Source organism: Dama dama, chromosome 14 (assembly GCF_033118175.1).
Source record: "Dama dama isolate Ldn47 chromosome 14, ASM3311817v1, whole genome shotgun sequence".
NCBI classification, from domain to species: domain Eukaryota; kingdom Metazoa; phylum Chordata; class Mammalia; order Artiodactyla; family Cervidae; genus Dama; species Dama dama.
In genome coordinates, this window is record NC_083694.1 from 51,643,251 (window position 1) to 51,663,966 (window position 20,716).

General features: G+C 41.5%; 1 protein-coding gene across 1 annotated transcript in view; it reads right to left on the bottom strand.

The window, feature by feature from the left end:
* Positions 1 to 229: 229 nt before the first annotated feature.
* Positions 230 to 20,716, bottom strand: part of AADACL3 (arylacetamide deacetylase like 3) — a 127,372-nt gene continuing 106,885 nt past the window's right edge. Inside the window, exons 7-10 of the mRNA XM_061160717.1 lie at positions 8,515 to 8,648; positions 5,473 to 5,689; positions 3,689 to 3,752; positions 230 to 2,730 (exon numbers count right to left, since the gene is read on the bottom strand). Of these exons, the coding sequence (XP_061016700.1) occupies positions 1,956 to 2,730; positions 3,689 to 3,752; positions 5,473 to 5,689; positions 8,515 to 8,562 (1,104 nt within the window). The 5' untranslated portion in view covers positions 8,563 to 8,648 and the 3' untranslated portion in view covers positions 230 to 1,955. The remainder of the gene's footprint in view (positions 2,731 to 3,688; positions 3,753 to 5,472; positions 5,690 to 8,514; positions 8,649 to 20,716) is intronic.

The following is a 20,716-nucleotide window of genomic DNA, read 5'->3' on the forward strand; positions in this document are numbered from 1 at the left end:
CCTAGTGCAAGTGGGTGAAAGGGTAACCCACTATCTCCACTGGGCACCATCTTCCTGTGGCTCACTTACTCCTCACCATCCCACCATTGAAGAGCTGATCACCCAAATTTCCAGAAGGTTGGCTCACTTCCCTCCACCTATCTCCAGAGCTGGGGGTGAACCAAGGCCACAATACAGCCCAAGGCCAGCAGTCAGCTCAGAGACCTGTTTCAGAGGGGACAATTCTCTCCAACAGCTGAGTGGCCAGCAAGCCATGTGCTGTTAGTGAGTTGTTCCTAATTCTCCCACAAAGCTGGTCTTCCTGCTGTGAATGCACCAAGAAGCCATCCAGCGGGATTCCTCTCTGCCCCATGTGTCAGCTTGAACATTCACCTGAATGCAAGTTAAGGGCAAACATGGGGCCCTTTGTGCAGTAGACTTTGTGCAGGTCCTTTGCTTCTTGGCCTATAAAAGCCACTGGCCAGTCAGGAGCAGAGCCTCCTGAGGACCAGGTGGGGTCAGCCTGAGAGCTTGGGCTATCCCTTTCAAAGGAATTTTTATTTATAAGTGGCAAGTGGTCAACTTGCCCAGTGGTCCTTGACATCTCTTACCACTTCCAAGGACCTTGACTCAGGCTTCATTTGAGCTTCTACAGTAGAGTAAGTGTTGATGTGAGGGAGAACTCATCCATCCCCCATGCCCATCCAAGCACCACATGGAGTTGATCCCACCCTCCACTCCAAGGAGGGCATGGGACTTGGGGCTGGTCACTCATAGCATTCCATATTCTTGGTTTTAGCAACTGGATACACCACTCAGAAAACCAACAAAGTCATCAAATTGCAGTGTGATTTCTGCTGGGACTGCTGAGAATTAAATAAGTTCATTATAATGAACTTGACTATGGGAAAAGACAAGCCTGGAGGTACTCAGGGCCAAATCTAGAGAGGGGACAGTGAGGTTCACAAGCATGGACTATAGTAAAGAGAACATAGCTGGTGATACTGTTTGCATTCCTGGATCAAACCATGCCTGATTTATCCTTGCAATTTGTAGCTACATTAGCCAATACATTCTCTCTTTGATTTAGGCCAGTTTGAGCTAGTTCTGTGTCTTAAAGTAGTGATAGTTCTCACTAACACATCTTCAGTTCTTTGGGCCCTCCTTTGATTTCCACTGTGGACATGGTTGAGTTTGATCAGATTTCATCTTCATAGGTCTCCAGCTTGGGACTTAGCTTCCCTCTGGACTCTGCTCCTTGAGCACATATAATACTGTTTACAAGCCCTTGGCTGAAAGCCTGACTTTGACTCCAAGAGCTCCAGTCTGTCTTTATCTCCCACTAAGTGTCAACTACCATGGAAAACCTACTCAGTCCATCTTCACTCTTCCAGTCCAGGCAGTTGAGACTCTGAGCTCAGAGACAGAGAAAGGGCAGGAAAAATGTCACCATGTACCCAGAGGGGGAAGATGAAACCAGTTTCTGCACCACCACCCAGCACTAGGACATCAGGACCCCTGCCCTCTGAGCCAGATTGGAAAAGGCCCACGAGATTGCACATGATGCTCCCAGCTTATTCCAAGGCCCAGACAAGTAGACACTCCTGTTGCCCACAGCCTGGATCAGCCTGGGCAACCTGAACTGTCCCTCAAGGAGGCCATGAATGGTCTTTACTTGCTCATTCCCTCTTGTAAATGGTCACTGAAGAATGTCAGCTTGATTTTTCACTGACAGTGATCATGGATCATGGACAGAGAGCCCACCCTTCCCCTAAACCTGTCTCTTCTGCTGTTCTCCTTTTAGACATCAGAGACATGCATTCTAGGATTCCAGAACCTGAAGTAAGATGACATGATAACCTCCACACTCTCCCCAGCCCTACCCAGCATCACCTACATGAATAACAGGGACCCCCGATGAGAATCAGATGATGGCAGAATCCATACTTTTGCAACTGCAGCAGGAAGGAAGATGGTCACAGCCCCTTTATGAAATGAGCCACAGCATCCAGAATCCTCGAGGAGCAGGGGAAGTAAAAGAATCTCATGTCAATGGTGGTCAACACTCCATGAAAACCATCCTCCATGTGGTGCCAAGTTACTCTAACCCCCAGGTCCTCCAACCTCTTCTTGTACAACAGCGACTCGTCCCGAAGTATATCATACTCACAGCTCACGATGCAAGCTTCAGGGAGCCGAGACACTACTTCATCATCTGCAATCAAGGGTGAGTTCATCACATCTAGAATGATGTTTGTCTCCAGATAGGCAGCCTCATTCAGGGGCTCACGGGACACAGGCAGGTAACCTCTCTTCTTAAACCTGTCTGGGAGGTTTTCTGCACCCAACCACTTCCTGTACTTTTCCCAGACTTCCGCAGGCAAGTGGGCGCCTTTCAGTATAGCGCTTCTCCAAGAGGGGCTGATGTCCAAGTAACTACACCAACAATAGAAGGCCAAATTCTGGCTGAGCAGTGGCATGTTCTTGTTCTGCTGATAGGAAGGGGACTGGAAATCCAGGCTCTGGACAGTGGAATAGATGAGGATCTGAGCACGAATCTTGGGGAGATCAGAATGGTCCACAAACTTTTGACAAAGAATCGTTGCCACGGCCCCGCCCACACTGTCACCACAGACTATGATCCGGGCTGGATCCACCCCATACGTATTCAAGGACTTCAAGAAGTGGATTGTACCCACCATGCAATCTTTTACTACCACTGGAAACCTATGCTTAGGCACCATGCGGTATCTGAAAAGGAATCAACAAATATGGTTTACACTCACCACTCCCACAGGGCCCCAAACACCTGTGTCTAACATCCTTCTGCCCATATTTCTTCTATTAAGTTCTTCTTCTGAAGCTTGAGAAGGTGAAGTCAAAGTAGAAGGCTTAAATGAGATGACAGACAAAGCCTTCAATGCCCAGGCACGTAGGCTCAGAAATGTCTGAGGACTGACTTCTGTCAATTTTACTTACTTCACTGGCTATATCCCCACCAAGATGTTGGCAGTGGATATCTCTTCCTGGCATGTGCATTTAAATGAAACTGCAGGAAGAGCTTGATCAGAAGGAACCACCCAGGGCCTGGGTGACGATGTGTCAGGCAGCAGGCAGGAGACCCAGGGAGGGTCTCTCCAGGTGTCTCTGTGCCCTGTTGAGGTTCCAGATCGTGTGGTGACTCGCCCAGATAGGTTAGGAGAGACAGTGGCTTTTTCATTTTTCCTGCCTCCTTCAGTGGGTCTCACCAGGGTGGACCGCCCTCTCCAGAGCACTTGGAAATGATGTGGCACTGTTGGAGGTTGTCCTGGTTACAGCGCAGGGCATTGTGCACATTTGGTGGAGGGAGGTACTCAGTGTAGAAGGTGCAGGGCTGTTCTGTTCCAAGTACAGTGTTCCACCCAGACATGCACTGGTAGTGAAGCTCTGCCCCGGATGTACTTTGCAAAGACCACCCCCTATCCAGTTTCCAGAGGCTGCAATGCTCTAAAGCCTTCCTTTAAAGATACCTAAGGGCCACCCGCAGGAGTAATGCCCCATCTCCACCTCTCCCTGCTTCTCCCTTCCTCTCTCTCTTCTTTGCCCTCCTGCTCACCATCATCTCACAGCCTCTGCTCCTGGCATCCTTCAACACCTGCCTGCCACAGACTCCTTTATTGCCCCTGGGGCTCCTGGAATCCCAGCATCTCTGCATCCTTGCCTTACTCACCCAACTGCTAGAACCACTGCATCACTCTTCTTGCACAAGTTACAGCATATGCCATGGTGTGTTTCTAGAAAATAAAAGGTTTGAAATGTTCAAGCTAGGGAGGTTTAGTGGGCTCCTTTTGCCAGCCATCCTCACCTGCCCCTTCTTAAGGATAACTTCAGAGGTCAAAGGGCCAGGCTGATTCTAATAAGGTTTTGCAGATTCTCCTCCAGCTGTAGTCAGCCTCCCTCTCTACTTTCTCACTCTCCTCTGTCAAGCTGTCTCAACAGCTTTCTCTAAGACTCACCTGCAACCCTATCTGTTCTACAGTACATTCACAGCATCTGAGAAGATGTCTGACCGTGGGTAAGCTATAGATTTAGACCTGAGTTCAGATCCCAAGTTTTCCTCCTTTTAGCTTGACCTAAAGTTGTACCGGGCGGGTCCCTTCACCTCCCTGAGGCTTGATTTCCTCTTCTGTAAAATAGATATAATGACAATAATAGGGCTGTTGGGGACTCAGATGAGATGCTTCCAATATATATTAGGTGCAGACAAATACTGTTTGATTCCACTTACATGAGGTACGTAGAATATAGAACAGTCAAATTCATAGAATCAGAAAGTACACTGGTAGATGCCAGGGTCCAGGGGGTGGTGGGAGGAGAAATGAGGTCTAAGTGTTTAATGGGGACAGAGATTCAGTTTAAGAAGGTGAAAAATTCAGGAAATGGATGATGGTGAGAGTTGTACAACAATGTGGATGTATTTAGTGCCACTGAACTGTACCAATAAATATGTTTTATATTATGTGACTTTTACTACAATTAAAAAAATTTTTACAAAAAAGATTATGCATCTACACAGATTCCATAGTACCTTCCATGTAAATATTAATATTAATAATGTCAACAAATAAATATTGGCTCACTGTCATTGATTATGTAAACCAAAACAAAACCACAGTTGTATTAAATCCCTTATTCTCAAAGTCTACAGCAAAGGGACCCTGGCATTCCACAGACCAAGAAGTACTATGTAAAGGTGGTTCTTCTCCCTAATTTCTCCGCAATGGAAAAAATTAAGATATATAATAACATTGACCCAATTTTGCACTCATTTCCCTCCTCCTTAATTTTCCTCAACTCTTTGGTCCTCCTGTCTGTCTGTACCAGAAATTTGTCTCAAGCAATACCTATTGTGAAACACACTTGAGTTTTCATTGTTTTTAATCCTTATTTACAACTAAATAGAAGTGGTGGTCACACATTTGAATGTACTAAATACCATCGAATTGCACAGTTTAAAATGGTGAATTTTATGTTATGTGAATTGTGTGTGTGTGTGTGTGTGTGTGTGTGTGTGTGTGTGTGTGTATAGGGAGAGAGAAAGAGAGAGAAAGTGAAGTCGCTCAGTGATGTCTGACTCTTTACGACCCCATGGACTGTAGCCTACCAGGCTCCTCTGTCCATGAAATTTTCCAGTCAAGAGTTACTAGAGTTCGTTGCGATTTCCTTCTCCAGGGGATCTTCCCAACCCAGGGATCAAACCTGGGTTTCCCGCAATGCAGGCAGACGTTTTACCGTCTGAGCCACCAGAGAAACCCTTAATATATATGTATGATATGTATACATATGTATATGATCTGGGCCCCAGTAACTGTCCTGGTGTCCCCTGGTCATAATAACAGCTTTGAGACCCTGGGAAAATGACAGGAGGGCCACCTCCTGCTGAAAGATGTGTCCACCCGGCTGTGCTCTGGGACATCACACTCCAGGCAAAGGATCTAAGGAAAGGACTCTTACTCAAGCTCCCTAGGATGCCCCCGCCGCCGTGGTAGAACACAATGCCAGGCCTGAGACCACTTGTGGATGCCTTGGGCTGGTAGAGCTTCACGGGGATCGTCCCAAACCGGAGGTCCTTGACCACCACATCCGGATGCTTCCTTAGTGGCGGCAGATCATGAACGAAACGGACAAACTGGGGCATAGCGCAGATTCTCAGTTTCTCAAAAATCATCCCCTGTTGGTGAGAGAAAAGGAAATGGGATGAGAAGGGTTTCAGAGTGTGCTGTGCCAGGGCTCTATCACCGCAGTACCCTCTGCAAAGTGGCTGCAGACTGGGCCACAAGCCTGCAAGTCCCCCGCTGTGCCTCCATTACCTGCAGAAAATCCATCCTCACCGAGACCCTCACTGCTCCAGTACCAGCACTTCTCAATCCTCTCTCCTCAGAAACCCAGCCCCACAAACCAGGCTCTGGCCACCCCTCAAGGGACCCTGGAAAGGCTCCCACCTCAGCCTGCATGTGTGGTCTCTTCCCAGGGAGGCCTTTCTGGACCATTCTAGTCATCATGGCCATCCTAAGCATCCTGCTGCTATCTTTATGAGTGATAATTGCATAGTGGTTATGTTTTTTTAAAGGGATGGTGAGGCAGAGGGAGGTCTTGTTTTTTAGAGACACCTACAGAAATATTTTTAGATAAAATAATATGATATCTGGGATCTACTTATAAGGAAATGGGAATGAGGGAAAATGTAGGGGCACAGATGAAGTGAGATTGGTTGAGAATCAATAATCATGAATGCTATGGGTTGAATGTCTGAGGCTTCTTTATACTATTCTGTCTCCTTGGGTTATGTCTGTAAGTTTGCATGATAAAAAATATAAATAAGTAATGTGGGCTCTCTGCCAGGCACTCTCTTTCCAGTGGTTCCTCATCCTTTCTGTACCAAGGGCATTTTGGCTTTTAGCAAAGTCTGTGGCCTTTTCACAGAATACATTTGAATATATAAAATAAAACACATAGGATTATTACATTTTACTGAAATATAGCTATCAAAATATTAGAGTAAATGTATGCTATAGTAGTATACCTTCAGTACTTCCTTATTAGCATACTAAATAGAAGATCTAGTGGCTGGTCTAATACTATCATAATTTCAAAAGAACAAGGTACACATGTGATTGTTTGCAATCTGCTATGCCTGTAATAGGCTCTGAGAATATCCATGATTCCTCTTGCTGACAGAGTTGAGGGTTCTGCTGTCCCAATGGTGATTTGTTCCCTTCATGCATGAGGGAAGGAAATACCCCATTTGCATTAGAGGTTAAGTGAAAATGGGGCAATTTCCACCCCATCCAAACTCATGGACTCCTTGCATTCTGTTACCCTTGGGGGTTCTAGGAACTCCAGGTTAAGAAACCCTACTATACTCTACTGTAGCCCTACTGTTTTACTCTCCTCACAGCACCTGCCACTCTGTCATTTGGTTTATTTGTAGCAAGTTTGCTTATTTATTGCTGACTCCCCACCCCACACTTCCACGAGTGTTCAGACTGCTTGCAAATCACCTCTGTCTGGGGCTTTATTTCTTTCACCCATCACTAATCCTCAGAGCTGGGAAGGGAGAGTGACACATAGCAGTTACACAACTTTGTAGAAAAAAAAAATTAAGAAATAGCAATAAGGCTAATATTTATGGACAGTTTACTCTGTACTGGGCACATAAAGTCCACTCTGGGTAGATTAACTCATTACGTACCCACCAAGTGCTATGAAGCTGGGGTCTATTACTTTCCCTGATCCTGCAGATGAGGAAATTGAGTCACTGTATTTGGAAACCCAAAGTGTAGACTATGAGAGTCAAGGCCAGGAAAACCACAGGACTGAACCATCCCATCTCGTTCAAGCTGACCCCATAGGTAAGAAAATTGGCCCCCGAGTTCTCCTCCATCAAGGCTACATTGAGAACAAGTGCTTGCCATCAATTTTCATGAAGTAAGAGACTTAAATGTATCTTCTGTATCCAATCTCCATCAGCCCTTTGGAAAATCATAGCAAATCCTAATTGGCAATATTTACACAATCCTTGCCATGATCTACTTACAAGTATTTGATTAAATTATACAAACCAGCAATAATGAGTAGAATCTGACTATATTACAGAAAGAGTTTTCCATCTCTCAAAAGCAACAAAATATTTTTCTAAAAAGTCACATTCTGGAGTTGCACTCATCTCTACTCATTTACTCATCTGCTGCATCTTTTTATTTTGTGGTTGGCTGGTTCTAGGTAGCAGGTAGTCAACACAGGCCCCAAATTCAGAACAATTATCCCTGTCTTCACCACTCCACAGAATGGTGGATTCCATGGAGAAAATAAGACAGGAGGTGGGGTGGAATTTCTCTGTTATCTGAGGAAGTGAATCATTTTTGGCTTAATCATTTTGATTAAGTGAGTCAATGTTGTGGCTCTTAGCTGAGGCCAGCTTGAAAAACATCAGGAAGAGATTAAGAATCATGTTATCCAATAGAAAATCTTCAGGTTTGGTAATACACTGTCAGCCTCCACAGCCATGATGTGACTGTTAATTTAACTGAAAGTACTGGTATGTCCTTCTTCTAGTTAGTTAGTGTTGGTTGCTCAGTCATGTCTGACTCTTTGCGACCCTGTGAACTGTAGCCCGCCAGGCTCTTCTGTCCATGGGATTCTCCAGGCAAGAATACTGGAATGGGTAGCCATTCCCTTCTCCAGGGGAGCTTCCCGACCCAAGGATCGAACCCGGGTCTCCTGCACTGGCAGGCGGATTCTTTACTGTCTAAATCACCAGGGCAGCCCATTGTTTTCCTAATCCTGCTCTTAATTCTCTGGAAAGAAAGTGAACTTGCTCAGTCATGTCCAACTCTTTGCAACCCCATGGACTGCAAAGGTCTGCCAGGCTCCTCCGTCCATGGGATTTTCCAGGCAAGAGCACTGAAGTGGGTTGCCATTTCCTTCTCCATGGGATCTTCCTGACACAGGGATATTATTCTCTGGAGGAGGGGACAAACAAAACACAAAACTCACCCATGTTATCAAAAGCTGGAAGAAGCCGTTGAGGACCCGCAGTCTCATTGGATGGCTGATGGCAGCAGGGATGTCTGTGGTGAGGAAGTGGTTGCCGAAAACCCATAGTCCAACACCCACGAAGGCCACGCAAACTGTAGCAAGGAGCAGGAGGAGGAAAGAAATCAACATCCTGCTGTTTCCACCATGGGAGAGGCCAAGAGGAGACTGTGCTCAGGACAGGACCATTTGACACAGCTGGGAGCTGGCAGGCTTGCTCCACTTATACTTGCACCACCTGCACTCCCCACCTTCCCATGTGTTGCAAGCACTGGTCAGCTAGGTGAGTCACAAACTCAAGCGAGGGCCTGGTTCTAGGACAGGGCCCGTACTACGGAGGAAGCGGCTTGTGTAACCTGACCCAGCTGGAAAGGAGAGCTCCAAAGTCCAAGCTTGCATCTAGCACTGCTACTAGAAATGGCCTAGGCTAAGTAACTGCAAGGAGATCAAACCAGTCAGTCTTAAAGGAAATCAGCTCTGAAGATTCATTGGAAGAACTGATGCTGAAGCTGAAGATCCAATACTTTGGCCACCTGATATGAAGAGCCAACTCATTGGAAAAGACCCTGATGCTTGGAAAGACTGAAGGCAAAAAGAGAAGAGGGCAGCAGAGGATGAGACAGTTGGATGGCATCACTGACTCAATGGACATGAGTTTGAGCAAACTCTGAGAGATAGTGAAGAACAGCAGAGCCTAACATGCTGTAGTCCATGAGGCTGCAGAGTCAGATGCAACTTAGAGGCTGAACAATAACAAAGTGACTGTGGACATCACCCACACTCTTCCTTCCAACAAGACTCTGACCTCATCACCACCTCCTAATTCCACTCTGGTTGCACTTACTAATCCTCAACCTGCCAGAGGCCCCAGGGCATTGGCACTTACTATTCCCTGTGCAACATTCTTCCCTGAGACTTCACCTGGCCTCAATTGCTCCCCTACTGTGAGTCTCTGCTCAAATGTCACCTTCTGAGTGAGGCCAACCCTGGCCACCTTATTTAACACTGTAAGTCCCCACCAATATTCCTATACCCACCCTGGCCCACCTGCATGCTCTGTTGCTATGGCCTTTATCATTGTCTGGGATACCACATGCTTCACTTGTTCACATATTACCTTGAATGTAACCTCTGTGAGGACAGGAATTTTTGTCTTGTTCCTTGCTTTCTCCTCAAAGGCTAGATCAAGGTTTGGTACTTAGTGGGTGCTCAGCAACGTCTACTGAATGAAAGAATGAATGAACAGGCTTTGTCCTTTTCATCATAAAGCAGAGAAGAAAAAACTGAACTCATCTGTCTTTCCAGACTGGGTCAGAGATTGATATCAGCATTCAGAATCTTCCCTAACAACACAGTCCCTCATCCTCTGTAATAATGATGATGTCTGCCATGTCTCCCACCTCCCCCACCCTCATGTCAGGGCAGTGGTTTTTAAACAAGGGGATTTTACCCCGCCCCCTGGACACATCTGGTCATGTCTAGAGACATTTTTGGTTTTCGCCACTCCATGGGGTGGGAACTGGCACTGGCATCTTGTGGGTGGACCCCAGAGATGTTGGGAAACATCGTACAGCGCACAGAATGGTCCCCAGAACAAGGAATATTCTGGTCCAATGTATCAGTAGTGTTGAGGTTGAAAAACCCTGAGTTAGTAAGACTTGGATTTGTATCCTGCTGAATGCCAGCATTCTGATAATGAGCAAGTTATACTCTCTGACCCCCCATTTCCAAATCTGTAAAATGGGAAGGATAATAATAGCACCCCCATGGAGCTGTTGGGTGCAACAAAGGCACTGTGTCTGTAAGCACCTAGCCTGAGCCTGGGTGTTTTGTTGTTCAATTGCTAAGTCGTGTCCCACTCTTTGTGACCCCAAGAACTGCAGCACTCCAGGCTTCCCTGTCCTATACCATTTCCCAGGGTTTGCTCAAATTCATGTCCATTGAGTCAGTGATGCCATCCAACCATCTCATTCTCTCTCATCCCCTTCTCCTGAGTGTGGTAACACTCAATAGATTTCAGAGAGCAAGGCTGAGACAAGGTCTATAACAAAAGACAAAATAGGGCATTATATAATGATAAAGGGATCAATACAAAAGGAGGAATATCATTCATTAACATATATGCACCTAATATAGCAAATAATTAGGCAAATATTTACAGACATAAAGGAAGAAACTGATAATAATATTATAAAATTAGGGGACTTTAACAGCCAACTTACATCAATGGACAGATCACCCAGACAGAAGATCAATAAGGAAGCAGTGACACATAAATTGGAAGTTGAAATGAATGTCTACAGGACATTCCAACCAAAAACAGGAGAACACACATTCTTTTCAAGTGCATATAGAACATTTTCTAGAACAGATCACATACCAGGGGGAAAAAAACCAAGACTCAACAAATTTAAGATGATAGAAATTACGTTAAGTATTTTTCTGAACACAATAGTATAAAACTGGAAATCAAATACAGGAAGAAAATGGGGAAATTGCAAACATGTGGAGACTAAACCATATGCTACTAAAAAATGTGATCTTAGAGAAAATGCTTTAATTTTTCACTGTTGAGCATGATGTTAGCTTTGTTATAAATAGGCTTTATTATGTTAAGTTCCCATTACACCAACTTGGTAGAGAGTTTTTATCATGAATGCATGATGAATTTTGTCAAATGTTTTTTCTATATCTATTGACATGATCATGTGATTTTTATTAATGTTATGTGGTGTGTCACACTGACTGATTTGCAAGTACTGAACCATCCTCGTATCCCTGGAATAAATCCTACTTGATCCTAATGCATAATTCTTTCAGTGCATTGTTAAATTTGATTTGCTAACATTTTGTTGAGCAGTTTGCATCTATGCTCATCAGGGATAATGGCCTATAAATTTTTGTGTGTAACTTTGGTTTTGGTATCTGGGTAATGCTGGCCTCATAGAATGAGTTTGGAAGCATTCATTCCCTTGATGTTAACTCTTTAAATATTGGTCAAGTTCACCCGTGAAGCTTTTTGGTCTTTGACTTCAGCTTATTGATAGTTTTTAAATTACTCATTCAGTTTCATTACTATTAATGAGTGGTAACACATATTAAATAAGGAATAATGAGTAGTAATAAATAATAAAAGTCTGGTCTACTCAGATTTTTCTGTTTTTTCTGATTCAGTCTTGGAAGATGATATGTTTCTTCTAAATGGCCCAATTTGTTGTCATATAATTGTTCTCAGTATTTTCTTATGATTGTTCGCATTTCTGTGATATTGGTTGTAATTTCTCCTCTCACTTCTAATTTTATTCATTTCGGTCCTCTCTCCTTTGTTCTGGTGCATCACCATTTCTTTTCTCTTGTTTCTATCTTTCTCAAGCAATTTTCAACATCTGACATACTGTGTATTTCTACATATTCACTTGCTATGTCTCATCTATGAAATTAAAAGACACTTGCTCCCTGGAAGAAAAGTTATGACCAACCTAGACAGCATATTAAAAAGCAGAGACATTACTTTGCCAAGAAAGGTCTGTCCAGTCAAAGCTATGGTTTTTCCAGTAGCCATGTTTGGATGTGAGATCTGGACTATCAAGAAAGCCGAGCTCCAAAGAACTGATGCTTTTTAACTGTGGTGTTGGAGAAGACTCTTGAGAGTCCCTTGGACTGCAAGGAGACCCAACCAGTCCACCCTAAAGGAAATCAGTCCTGAATATTCATTGGAAGGACTGACGCTGAAGCTGAAACTCCAATACTTTGGCCACCTGATGCAAAGAGCTGACTCATTTGAAAAGACCCTGATGCTGGGAAAGATTGAAGGCGGGAGGAGAAGGGGACAACAGAGGATGAGATTTTTGGATGGCATCACTGACTCAATGGACATGAGTTTGAATAAACTCTGGGAGTTGGCGATGGACAGGGAGGCCTGGTGTGCTGCAGTCCATGGGGTCACAAAGAGTCGGACATGACTGAGTGACTGAACTGAACTGATGTCTCCTCAGAATTATCCAGTGACTTCCCTCCTCACCCATGAAGCCATATATATATATATATATATATATATAAGAAAAGCCAAACTAATCACAGTGGCTGAGAAAACTACCATGAACAGTTTTGGTTACCCCCCTGACCTCTTTTCATCCTATTTATCTCCTCAGTCACTCTGCCAATCACATTGGACTCCTTGTTGCTCCTTGAAGGCATTGGGCTGCTTCCTGCCATAGAGCCTTTGTACTTGCTCTTCTCTCTGTTCATTAGGTTCATCTCACAGATATCTGCATGGCTAGCACTCTCATTTCTTTCAGAATTTATGATCAGATAGATCTTCCTTAACTTCCTATTTGTAATTCCATCAATTTCCCTCTGCACCAGAACTCCTCATTCTCTTTTTACTGCCTAGCAAATATCACCTTTAATCATGCCATGATTTATCTCATTTACTTCATGAATACTGAAAGTTTCATGAAAACAGGTGTTTTTGACTCTCTTAAAATCATAAAGTAAAGTGTCTCAATAAACAGTGGTTGAATGAATGAACAGACGACTGAAAAATAGGAAATGCAAAGGCAAAGTCGTAAGGGATTTTAAGAAAATATTAAAATTCTAACTTGGCCTGGTTCCTTCTGAGATGCCTGATTGCATTGCTACAGTATTGTGGATACAGTGGTGTGGCATTTCCTGCCTTAAATGCTAACTCAATGCTGACTTTGCTAAAGGGAAGGAACCATTACATTTTGCATGCTGGTAATGACTAACTTTCCCTCTCTCTCCCAGATAATATTGTTTTGGGCCTTCACCACCACCAAAGGATCACGTCCAGATTTCTCAGCTGGGCTTTTCCCTTTGACAACCCATGGGATTCTACTCCTACAGACTTAACACATTTCCTAATTGCTGTTCACTGTCACATAACAGGCATTTGGAGGCAGAGGAAAGGGAAGTCAAAGTTTCAGTTAATGACCTCTGTTGCTTTGGTGTTTAGGAGGCAAAATCATCTGTTGAGAGAGGGTTGAGCTAGGATAGAGATGATGAAATATGAACCATCACTGATGAGATTGGGAAAGATGGCTGATGACAGAAAAGAGAGTGGTTGAGCAGGAAAAATGTGTTTGGGAAAAACACAGTATTTAAGATGTTTGAAGCAGGTTTTAGAAAAATGCATCATTTGTGGTTTAAAATTTAAATGATTAATAAAATACTTTTTAAAAATTCAGTCTCACCAATATCTTTAAAAATGTATATGTAGTACATATATACAATGGAATATTTCTCAGTCATAAAAAAGAATGGATTTGAGTCAATTCTAGTGAGGTGGATGAACCTAGAGCCTACTATACAGAGTGAAGTAAGTCAGAAATAGAAAAACAAATATAGTATGTTAACGCATATATATGGAATCTAGAAAAATTATATTGATGAACCTATCTGCAAGGAAGGAATGGAGACACAGTTGTAGAGAATGGACTAGTGGACACAGTGGGGGAGGGAAAGAGTGGGATGAATGGAGAAAGTAGCATCCACACACATAGACTATCTTGTGTAAAATGGATAGCTGATGAGAAGTTGCTATATAACAAAGGGAGCCCAATCTGGCACTCTGTGATGGCCATGAGGGTAGGGTGTGGGGAGGGGACGGAGGCTCAGGAGGGAGGTGATATATGTATAATTATGGCTGATGCATGTTGTTCGATGGCAGAAACCAACAGAACATTGTAAAAATTAAAAAACAAAAAATGCATGTTAAATATTGATATATATATTTTTCATACCAAAATACTTTAATGGGAATATCCAATCCTCGCAAAGGTAAGGAAGCAAGAATATGTACATAAAGCTGTTAACCTTTCAGAATGCAATTCTCTATGTATCACAAGACTTAAAAATGCTTTATACCTTGAATGTTAGTAGTAACTATTAGGTTGGTGCAAAAGTACTTGCGATTTTGCAGTGTTGAAATTTGCGATTTGCTATTGGAATATATTCTTAAATGAATGTGGGTTATGTTATACATCTTTTTAATGCACACTTCTTGTTTTATGTTTTTTTGTTAATGACTTATTACTTGCTACTTATTTTAAATTTATTTGAGACTATAGAAAAGATGTTAGATAAAAAGCAAATTCCAGTAATTTTTTTATTCAAGTTCAAAATGGGTTATAAAGCAGCAGAGACAACTCACAACATCAACAATGCATTTGACGCACGAACTGCTAATGAAAACAGAATGCAGCGGTGGTTCAAAAAGTTTTGCAAAGGAGACAAGGGCCTTGAAGAAGAGGAGCATGGTGACCTGTCATTGGAAGTTGAAAACAACCAGTTGAGAGGATCACTGAAGCTGATCGTCTTAGAACTACAGGAGAAGCTGCTGAAGAACTCAATGTCAACCATCCATGGTCATTTAGCATTTGAAGTAAATTGAAAAGGTGAAAAAGCTCGATAACTGGGTGCCTCATGATCTGACCGAAAGTCAAACAAACTGTCATTTTGAAGTGTCATCTTATTTTATTCTACGCAATATCAACAAACCATTTCTTCATCAAATTGTGACATGTGATGAAAGCTGGATTTTATATGATGACTGGTGATGACCAAGTTCAGTGGGGTTGCACCAAGAAGAAGCTCCAAGGCATTTGCCAAAACCAAACTTATACCAAAAAAGATCATGGTCACTGCTTGGTGGTCTGCTGCCCAACTGATCCACTACCGCTTTTGAAATCCAGGTGAAACCATTGCATCTCAGAAGTTGCTCAGCAAATCAATGAGATGAGCTGAAAACTGCAATGCCTTCAGCTGGCATTGGTCAACAGAAAGGGCACAATTCTCTATGACAATACCCAACTGCACATCACACAACAAATGCTTCAAAAGTTAAATAAATTGAGCTAAGAAGTTTTGCCTCATCTGTCATATTCACTCAACCTTTTGCCAACTGACTACCATTTCTTCAAGCATCTTGACAACTTCTTGCAGTGAAAATACATTACAACCCGCAGGATGCAGAAAATGTTTTTCAAGAGTTTGTTGAATCCTGAAGCATGGATTTTCATGCTACAGGAATATATAAACTTATTTCTTGTTGGCAAAAATCTGTTGGTTGTAATGGTTCCTATTTTGATTAATAAAGATGTGTGTGAGTTTAGTTATAATGATTTAAAATTCATGGTTCAAAGCTGCAATTACTTTTTCATCAACCTAATAAATATGCTCTGGGTCCTTTGGCCCAGTAATTACACATATTAAAAAATATATTAAGGAAATATTGCAAAATACTAAAGAAAATTGCCTTATATATCAAGAAAATCACTGTAGCACTTTTATAGCATTAAAATATTGAAAAACAACAAGTATACAGCAACAAATAAATAATTAAAAGGATAGGAACTATGAGGCACACTTTTAAAATTATATCTAAAAGAACTACAAAAATGATTATACTGTAATATGAAAGAATAAAAGTAGAGTGAAAACAGACTATTCTAAAACACAATCATAATTTACAAAAAGGAAACAATACAACATTAAATACAATTGTATATTAGAGAAGAGGTGAGAAGAGTCTTCCTTCTTCATATGACAACTAGAGAACAAACTTCAGAGCTATAACAAATTAAATGTAATCTGGGCAATTTGTTCAGTTCAATAAGCAAATATTGAGACCTAATAAATGCCAGGCAGTACCCTAGGTTCTATTATGTATAAAATGGCATTTTGTGCTACTACTAAAGAATTTCAAAAGGAAAACATGTGTTTCAAACATGAGACATTTGAGTCTTGACAAGAAAGGAAGGGAAAAAGGAGAGATAGAGGCAGAGAGGGAAGGGAAAAGGAAAGGTAGAAAGTAGTATTTTATTGAACTATCACAGAGTTACAATATAGTTCTGCACTTCCTCAAAAATGCCATCATCCAAAGAAGCAAAGAATATACAGTGGAGAAAAGACAGTCTCTTCAATAAATAGTTTTGAGAAAACTGGACAGCCACAGGCAAAAAAGAAAAAAAAGAAACTAGATCACTACCTCACACCATACACAGAAATCAACTCAAAATGGATTAAAGGCTTGAATGTAAGAACCGAAACTACAAAACTCCTAGAAGAACACTTAGGCTGCATGCTCCTTGATGTAAGTCTTAGCAATATCTTTCTAAATACGTCTCCTCAAGCAAGGGAAACAAAAGCAAAATTAAACAAATGGGGCTACACTAAACTAAAAAGCTTCTGTACAACAAATTGAAAAGATAACCTAGCAAACAGAAGAAGATATTCACAAGCTATATATCTAATAAGGGATTAATATCCAAAATACATAAAGAACTCATACAACTCAACAACTAAAGAGCAAACATTATCCAAAGGGCTGAGGACCTGAAAAGGCATTTTTTCCAAAGAAGACATACAGTTGACCAACAAGCACATGAAAAGACATTTAACATCACTAGCTATCGGAGAAATACAAATCAAAACCACAGTAAGATACCAACTCATCCATATTAGAATGGCTATTATCAAAAAGACAAGATATAACAAGTGTTGGTGATGACGTGAAGATAAGGGAACCCTTGTACACTGTTGATAGGAATGTAAATTGATGCAGCCACTATGGGAAACAGTGTGGATGTTCCTCAAAAAATTAAGAATAGAACTACCATATGATCCAGTTACCCCCCAAACAAGGTATTTATCCAAGAGTATGAAAACACTAATGGTAAAGAAACTGCCTGCCAATGCAAAAAACATAATAGACACAGGTTCAATTTCTGGGTTGGGGCAATTCCCCTAGAAGAAGGCATGGCAACCCACTCAGTATTCTTACCTGAAGAATCTCATGGACTGAGGGGTCTGGTGGGCTATGCTCCATAGGATTGCAAAGAGTCAGACACACTGAAGCAACTTAGCACACAGCATGAAAATACCAGTTTGAAAAGATACATGCATTATTCACCCTTATGTTCATCACATTAGGTATGATTGCTGAGATATGAAAATAACTGAAGTTCCCAATGAATGAACAGATGAAGAAGCCTATGTGTATCTCCTCATGTATCCACATGAGCATCCACATGTGGATGTGGATGTGTCCACAATCATTTAGTTGTGTCCTACTCTTTGTGACCCAATGGACTGTAGCCCGCCAGTCCTCTGTCCATGGAATTTTCCAAGCAAGAATACTGGAGTGGGTTACCATTTCCTACTCCTGGAGATCTTTCCAACCCAGGAATCGAACCCATGTCTCCTGCATTGCAGACACTGGCAAACAGATTCTTCACCACTAGTGTCACCTGAGAAAAACTGCAAGATATCACTGTTTTTATGACTGAGTAGTAGTTTGTTGTGTGTGTGTATACATATATATGTGTGTATGAAGTCATATATATAAACACGCACACAATGGAATACTACTCAGCCATAAAAACAATGAAAGCTTACCATTTGCAACAACATGAATGGACCTTGAGAGCATTATGCTAAGTGAAATAAATCTGATGCACAAAGACATATAATGTCACTCATATGTATAATATTATATAAAAATGAATAAATAAAAATAAATGGACAAACCAACCCAAATAAAAAGAAACACATAAATATAGAGATTAGAGTAGTGGTTACCAGAGGTAACGGGAGGATGTGGAGGGTGAAATGGGTAAAGAAGTCAACTACATGGTGATAGATGGAAATTATACTGTATACAGAAGTAGAAATATAATAGTGCTATACTGTATACAGAGGTAGAAATATTAATGTGGAATATATGAAACATATAATGTTACATAAATCAGTATTACCCGAATAAAAAATAAATCTAATTTTTAAAATGATTTTTAAAATGCCATCATCACCTGCAGTCCTGAAATCATTCCCCAAATAAATGTCATCAGTGATATACAAATTCTAGACACCATTTCTCCAATGATATTTGCTCCAAATCTACAGATGGGTTCCCATTCACATAATTGTTTAAGGATAGGGAAATAACACTAGCACTCAAAAATCAGAAAAATAAAAATATAAAAAATAAATAGACCCAATTTGGAGAAAAATATAGAAATCCTCAAAAATCAACCCACCTTGTTGATCAAAAATGTTCATAATTATTCAAAACTAACTCAATATACTCAAAAATAATCATTAATGCATTTATATTGATATTTATGGTCACATAATTTTCATTTTATGTCACTTATTATTAATATTAAATAATTGCTATTGTTGTTGTTCAGTCTCTAAGTCATGTCCGACCCTTTACAATCCCATGGACAGCAGCACACCAGGCTTGCCCGTCCTTTACTGTCTCCTGGAGTTTGTTCAAACTCATGTCCATTAAATTGGTGATGCCATCCAACCATCTCATTCTCTGTTCATTCTCTGTTGCCCCCTTCTCCTCCTGCCCTCAATATTTCTCAGCATCAGGGTCTTTTCCAATGGGTCAGCTCTTCACCTCAGGTGACCAAAATATTGGAGCTTCAGCTTCAGCATCAGTCCTTCCAATGGACATTCAGGGTTGATTTTCTTTTAGTATTGCTAGTTTGATCTCCCTGCTGTCCAAAGGACTCTCAAGAGTCTTCTCCTGCACTACAATTCGAAAGGATCAATTCTTCAACACTCAGCCTTCTTTATGGTCCAACTCACACATGTACATGACTGTACATGACTACTGGAAAAACCATAGCTTTGACTATACAAACCTTTGTTGGCAAAGTGATGTCTTTTTATTTTTAATATGTTGTCTAGGTTTGTCATAGCTTTTCTTTCAAAAAGCAAGCGTCTTTTAATTTCATGTTTGCAGTCACCATCTGAAGTGATTTTGGAGCCCCCCAAAATAAAATCTGTCACTGTTTCTAATTTTTCCCCTTCTATTTGCATGAAATGATGGGACAAGATGCCATGATCTTAAGTTTTTGAATGCTGAATTTTAAACCAGATTTTTCCCTTTCCTCTTTTCATCCTCATTAAGAGGTTCTTTAGTTCCTCTTTACTTTCTGTCATTACAGTGGTGTCATCTGAGTATCTGAGGTTGTTGATATTTCTCCCAGCAATCTTGATTCCAGCTTCTGATTCATCCAGACTGGCATTTCCTATGATGTACTCTGCATAGAAGGTAAATAAACAGGGTGACGCTACATAGCCAGATGGACTCTTTCCCAATTTTGAACCAGTCCATTGTTACATGTCTGGCTCTAACTGTTGCTTTTTGACCTGCATACAAGTTTGCAGATGTTGGCAATTTGATCTCTGGTTCCTCTGACTTTTCCAAATCCAGCTTGTACATGTGGAAGTTCTCACTTCACGTACTGTTGAAGCCTAGGTTGAAGGATTTTGAGCATTACCTTACTAGCATATGAAATGAGCACAATTGTCCAAGAGTTTGAACAGTCTTTGGCATTGCCCTTCTTTGGGAATGAAAATGGACATTTTCCAGTCCTGTGGCCACTGTTGAGCTTTTCAAACTTGCTGGCATATTGAGTGCAGCACTTTAACAGCATCCTCTTTTAGGATTTGAAATAGCTCAGCTGGAATTCCATCACCTCCACTAGCTTTGTTTGTAGTGATGCTTTCTAAGTCCCACTTGACCTTGCACTCCAGGATGTCTGGCTCTAGGTGAGTGATCACACCATCATGGTTATCTGGGTCATTAAGACCTTTTTTGTACAGTTCTTCTGTGTATTCTTGCCACCTCTTCTTAATCTCTTCTGCTTCTGTTAGGTCCATACCATTTCTGTGCTTTATCGAACCCATCATTGCCTGAAATGTCCCCCTGGTATCTCTAATTTTCTTGAAGAGATCTCTAGTCTTTCCCGTTCTGTTGTTTTCCTCTATTTCTTTGCATTGATCACTGAGGAAGTCTTTCTTATCTCTCCTGGCTATTCTTTGGAACTCTGCGTTCAAATGGGAATATCTTTCCTTTTCTCCTTTGCTTTTCGCTTCTCTTCATTTCACAGGTATTTGTAAGGCCTCCTCAGACAACCATTTTGCCTTCATGCATTTCTTTTCCATGGGGATGGTCTTGATCCCTGTCTCCTGTACAATGTCACGAACCTCCGTCCATAGTTCATCAGGCTCTCTATCAGATCTAGTCCCTTAAATTTATTTCTCACATCCACTGTATAGTCATAAGGGATTTGATTTAGGTCATACCTGAATGGTCTAGTGGTTATCCCTACTTTCTTCAGTT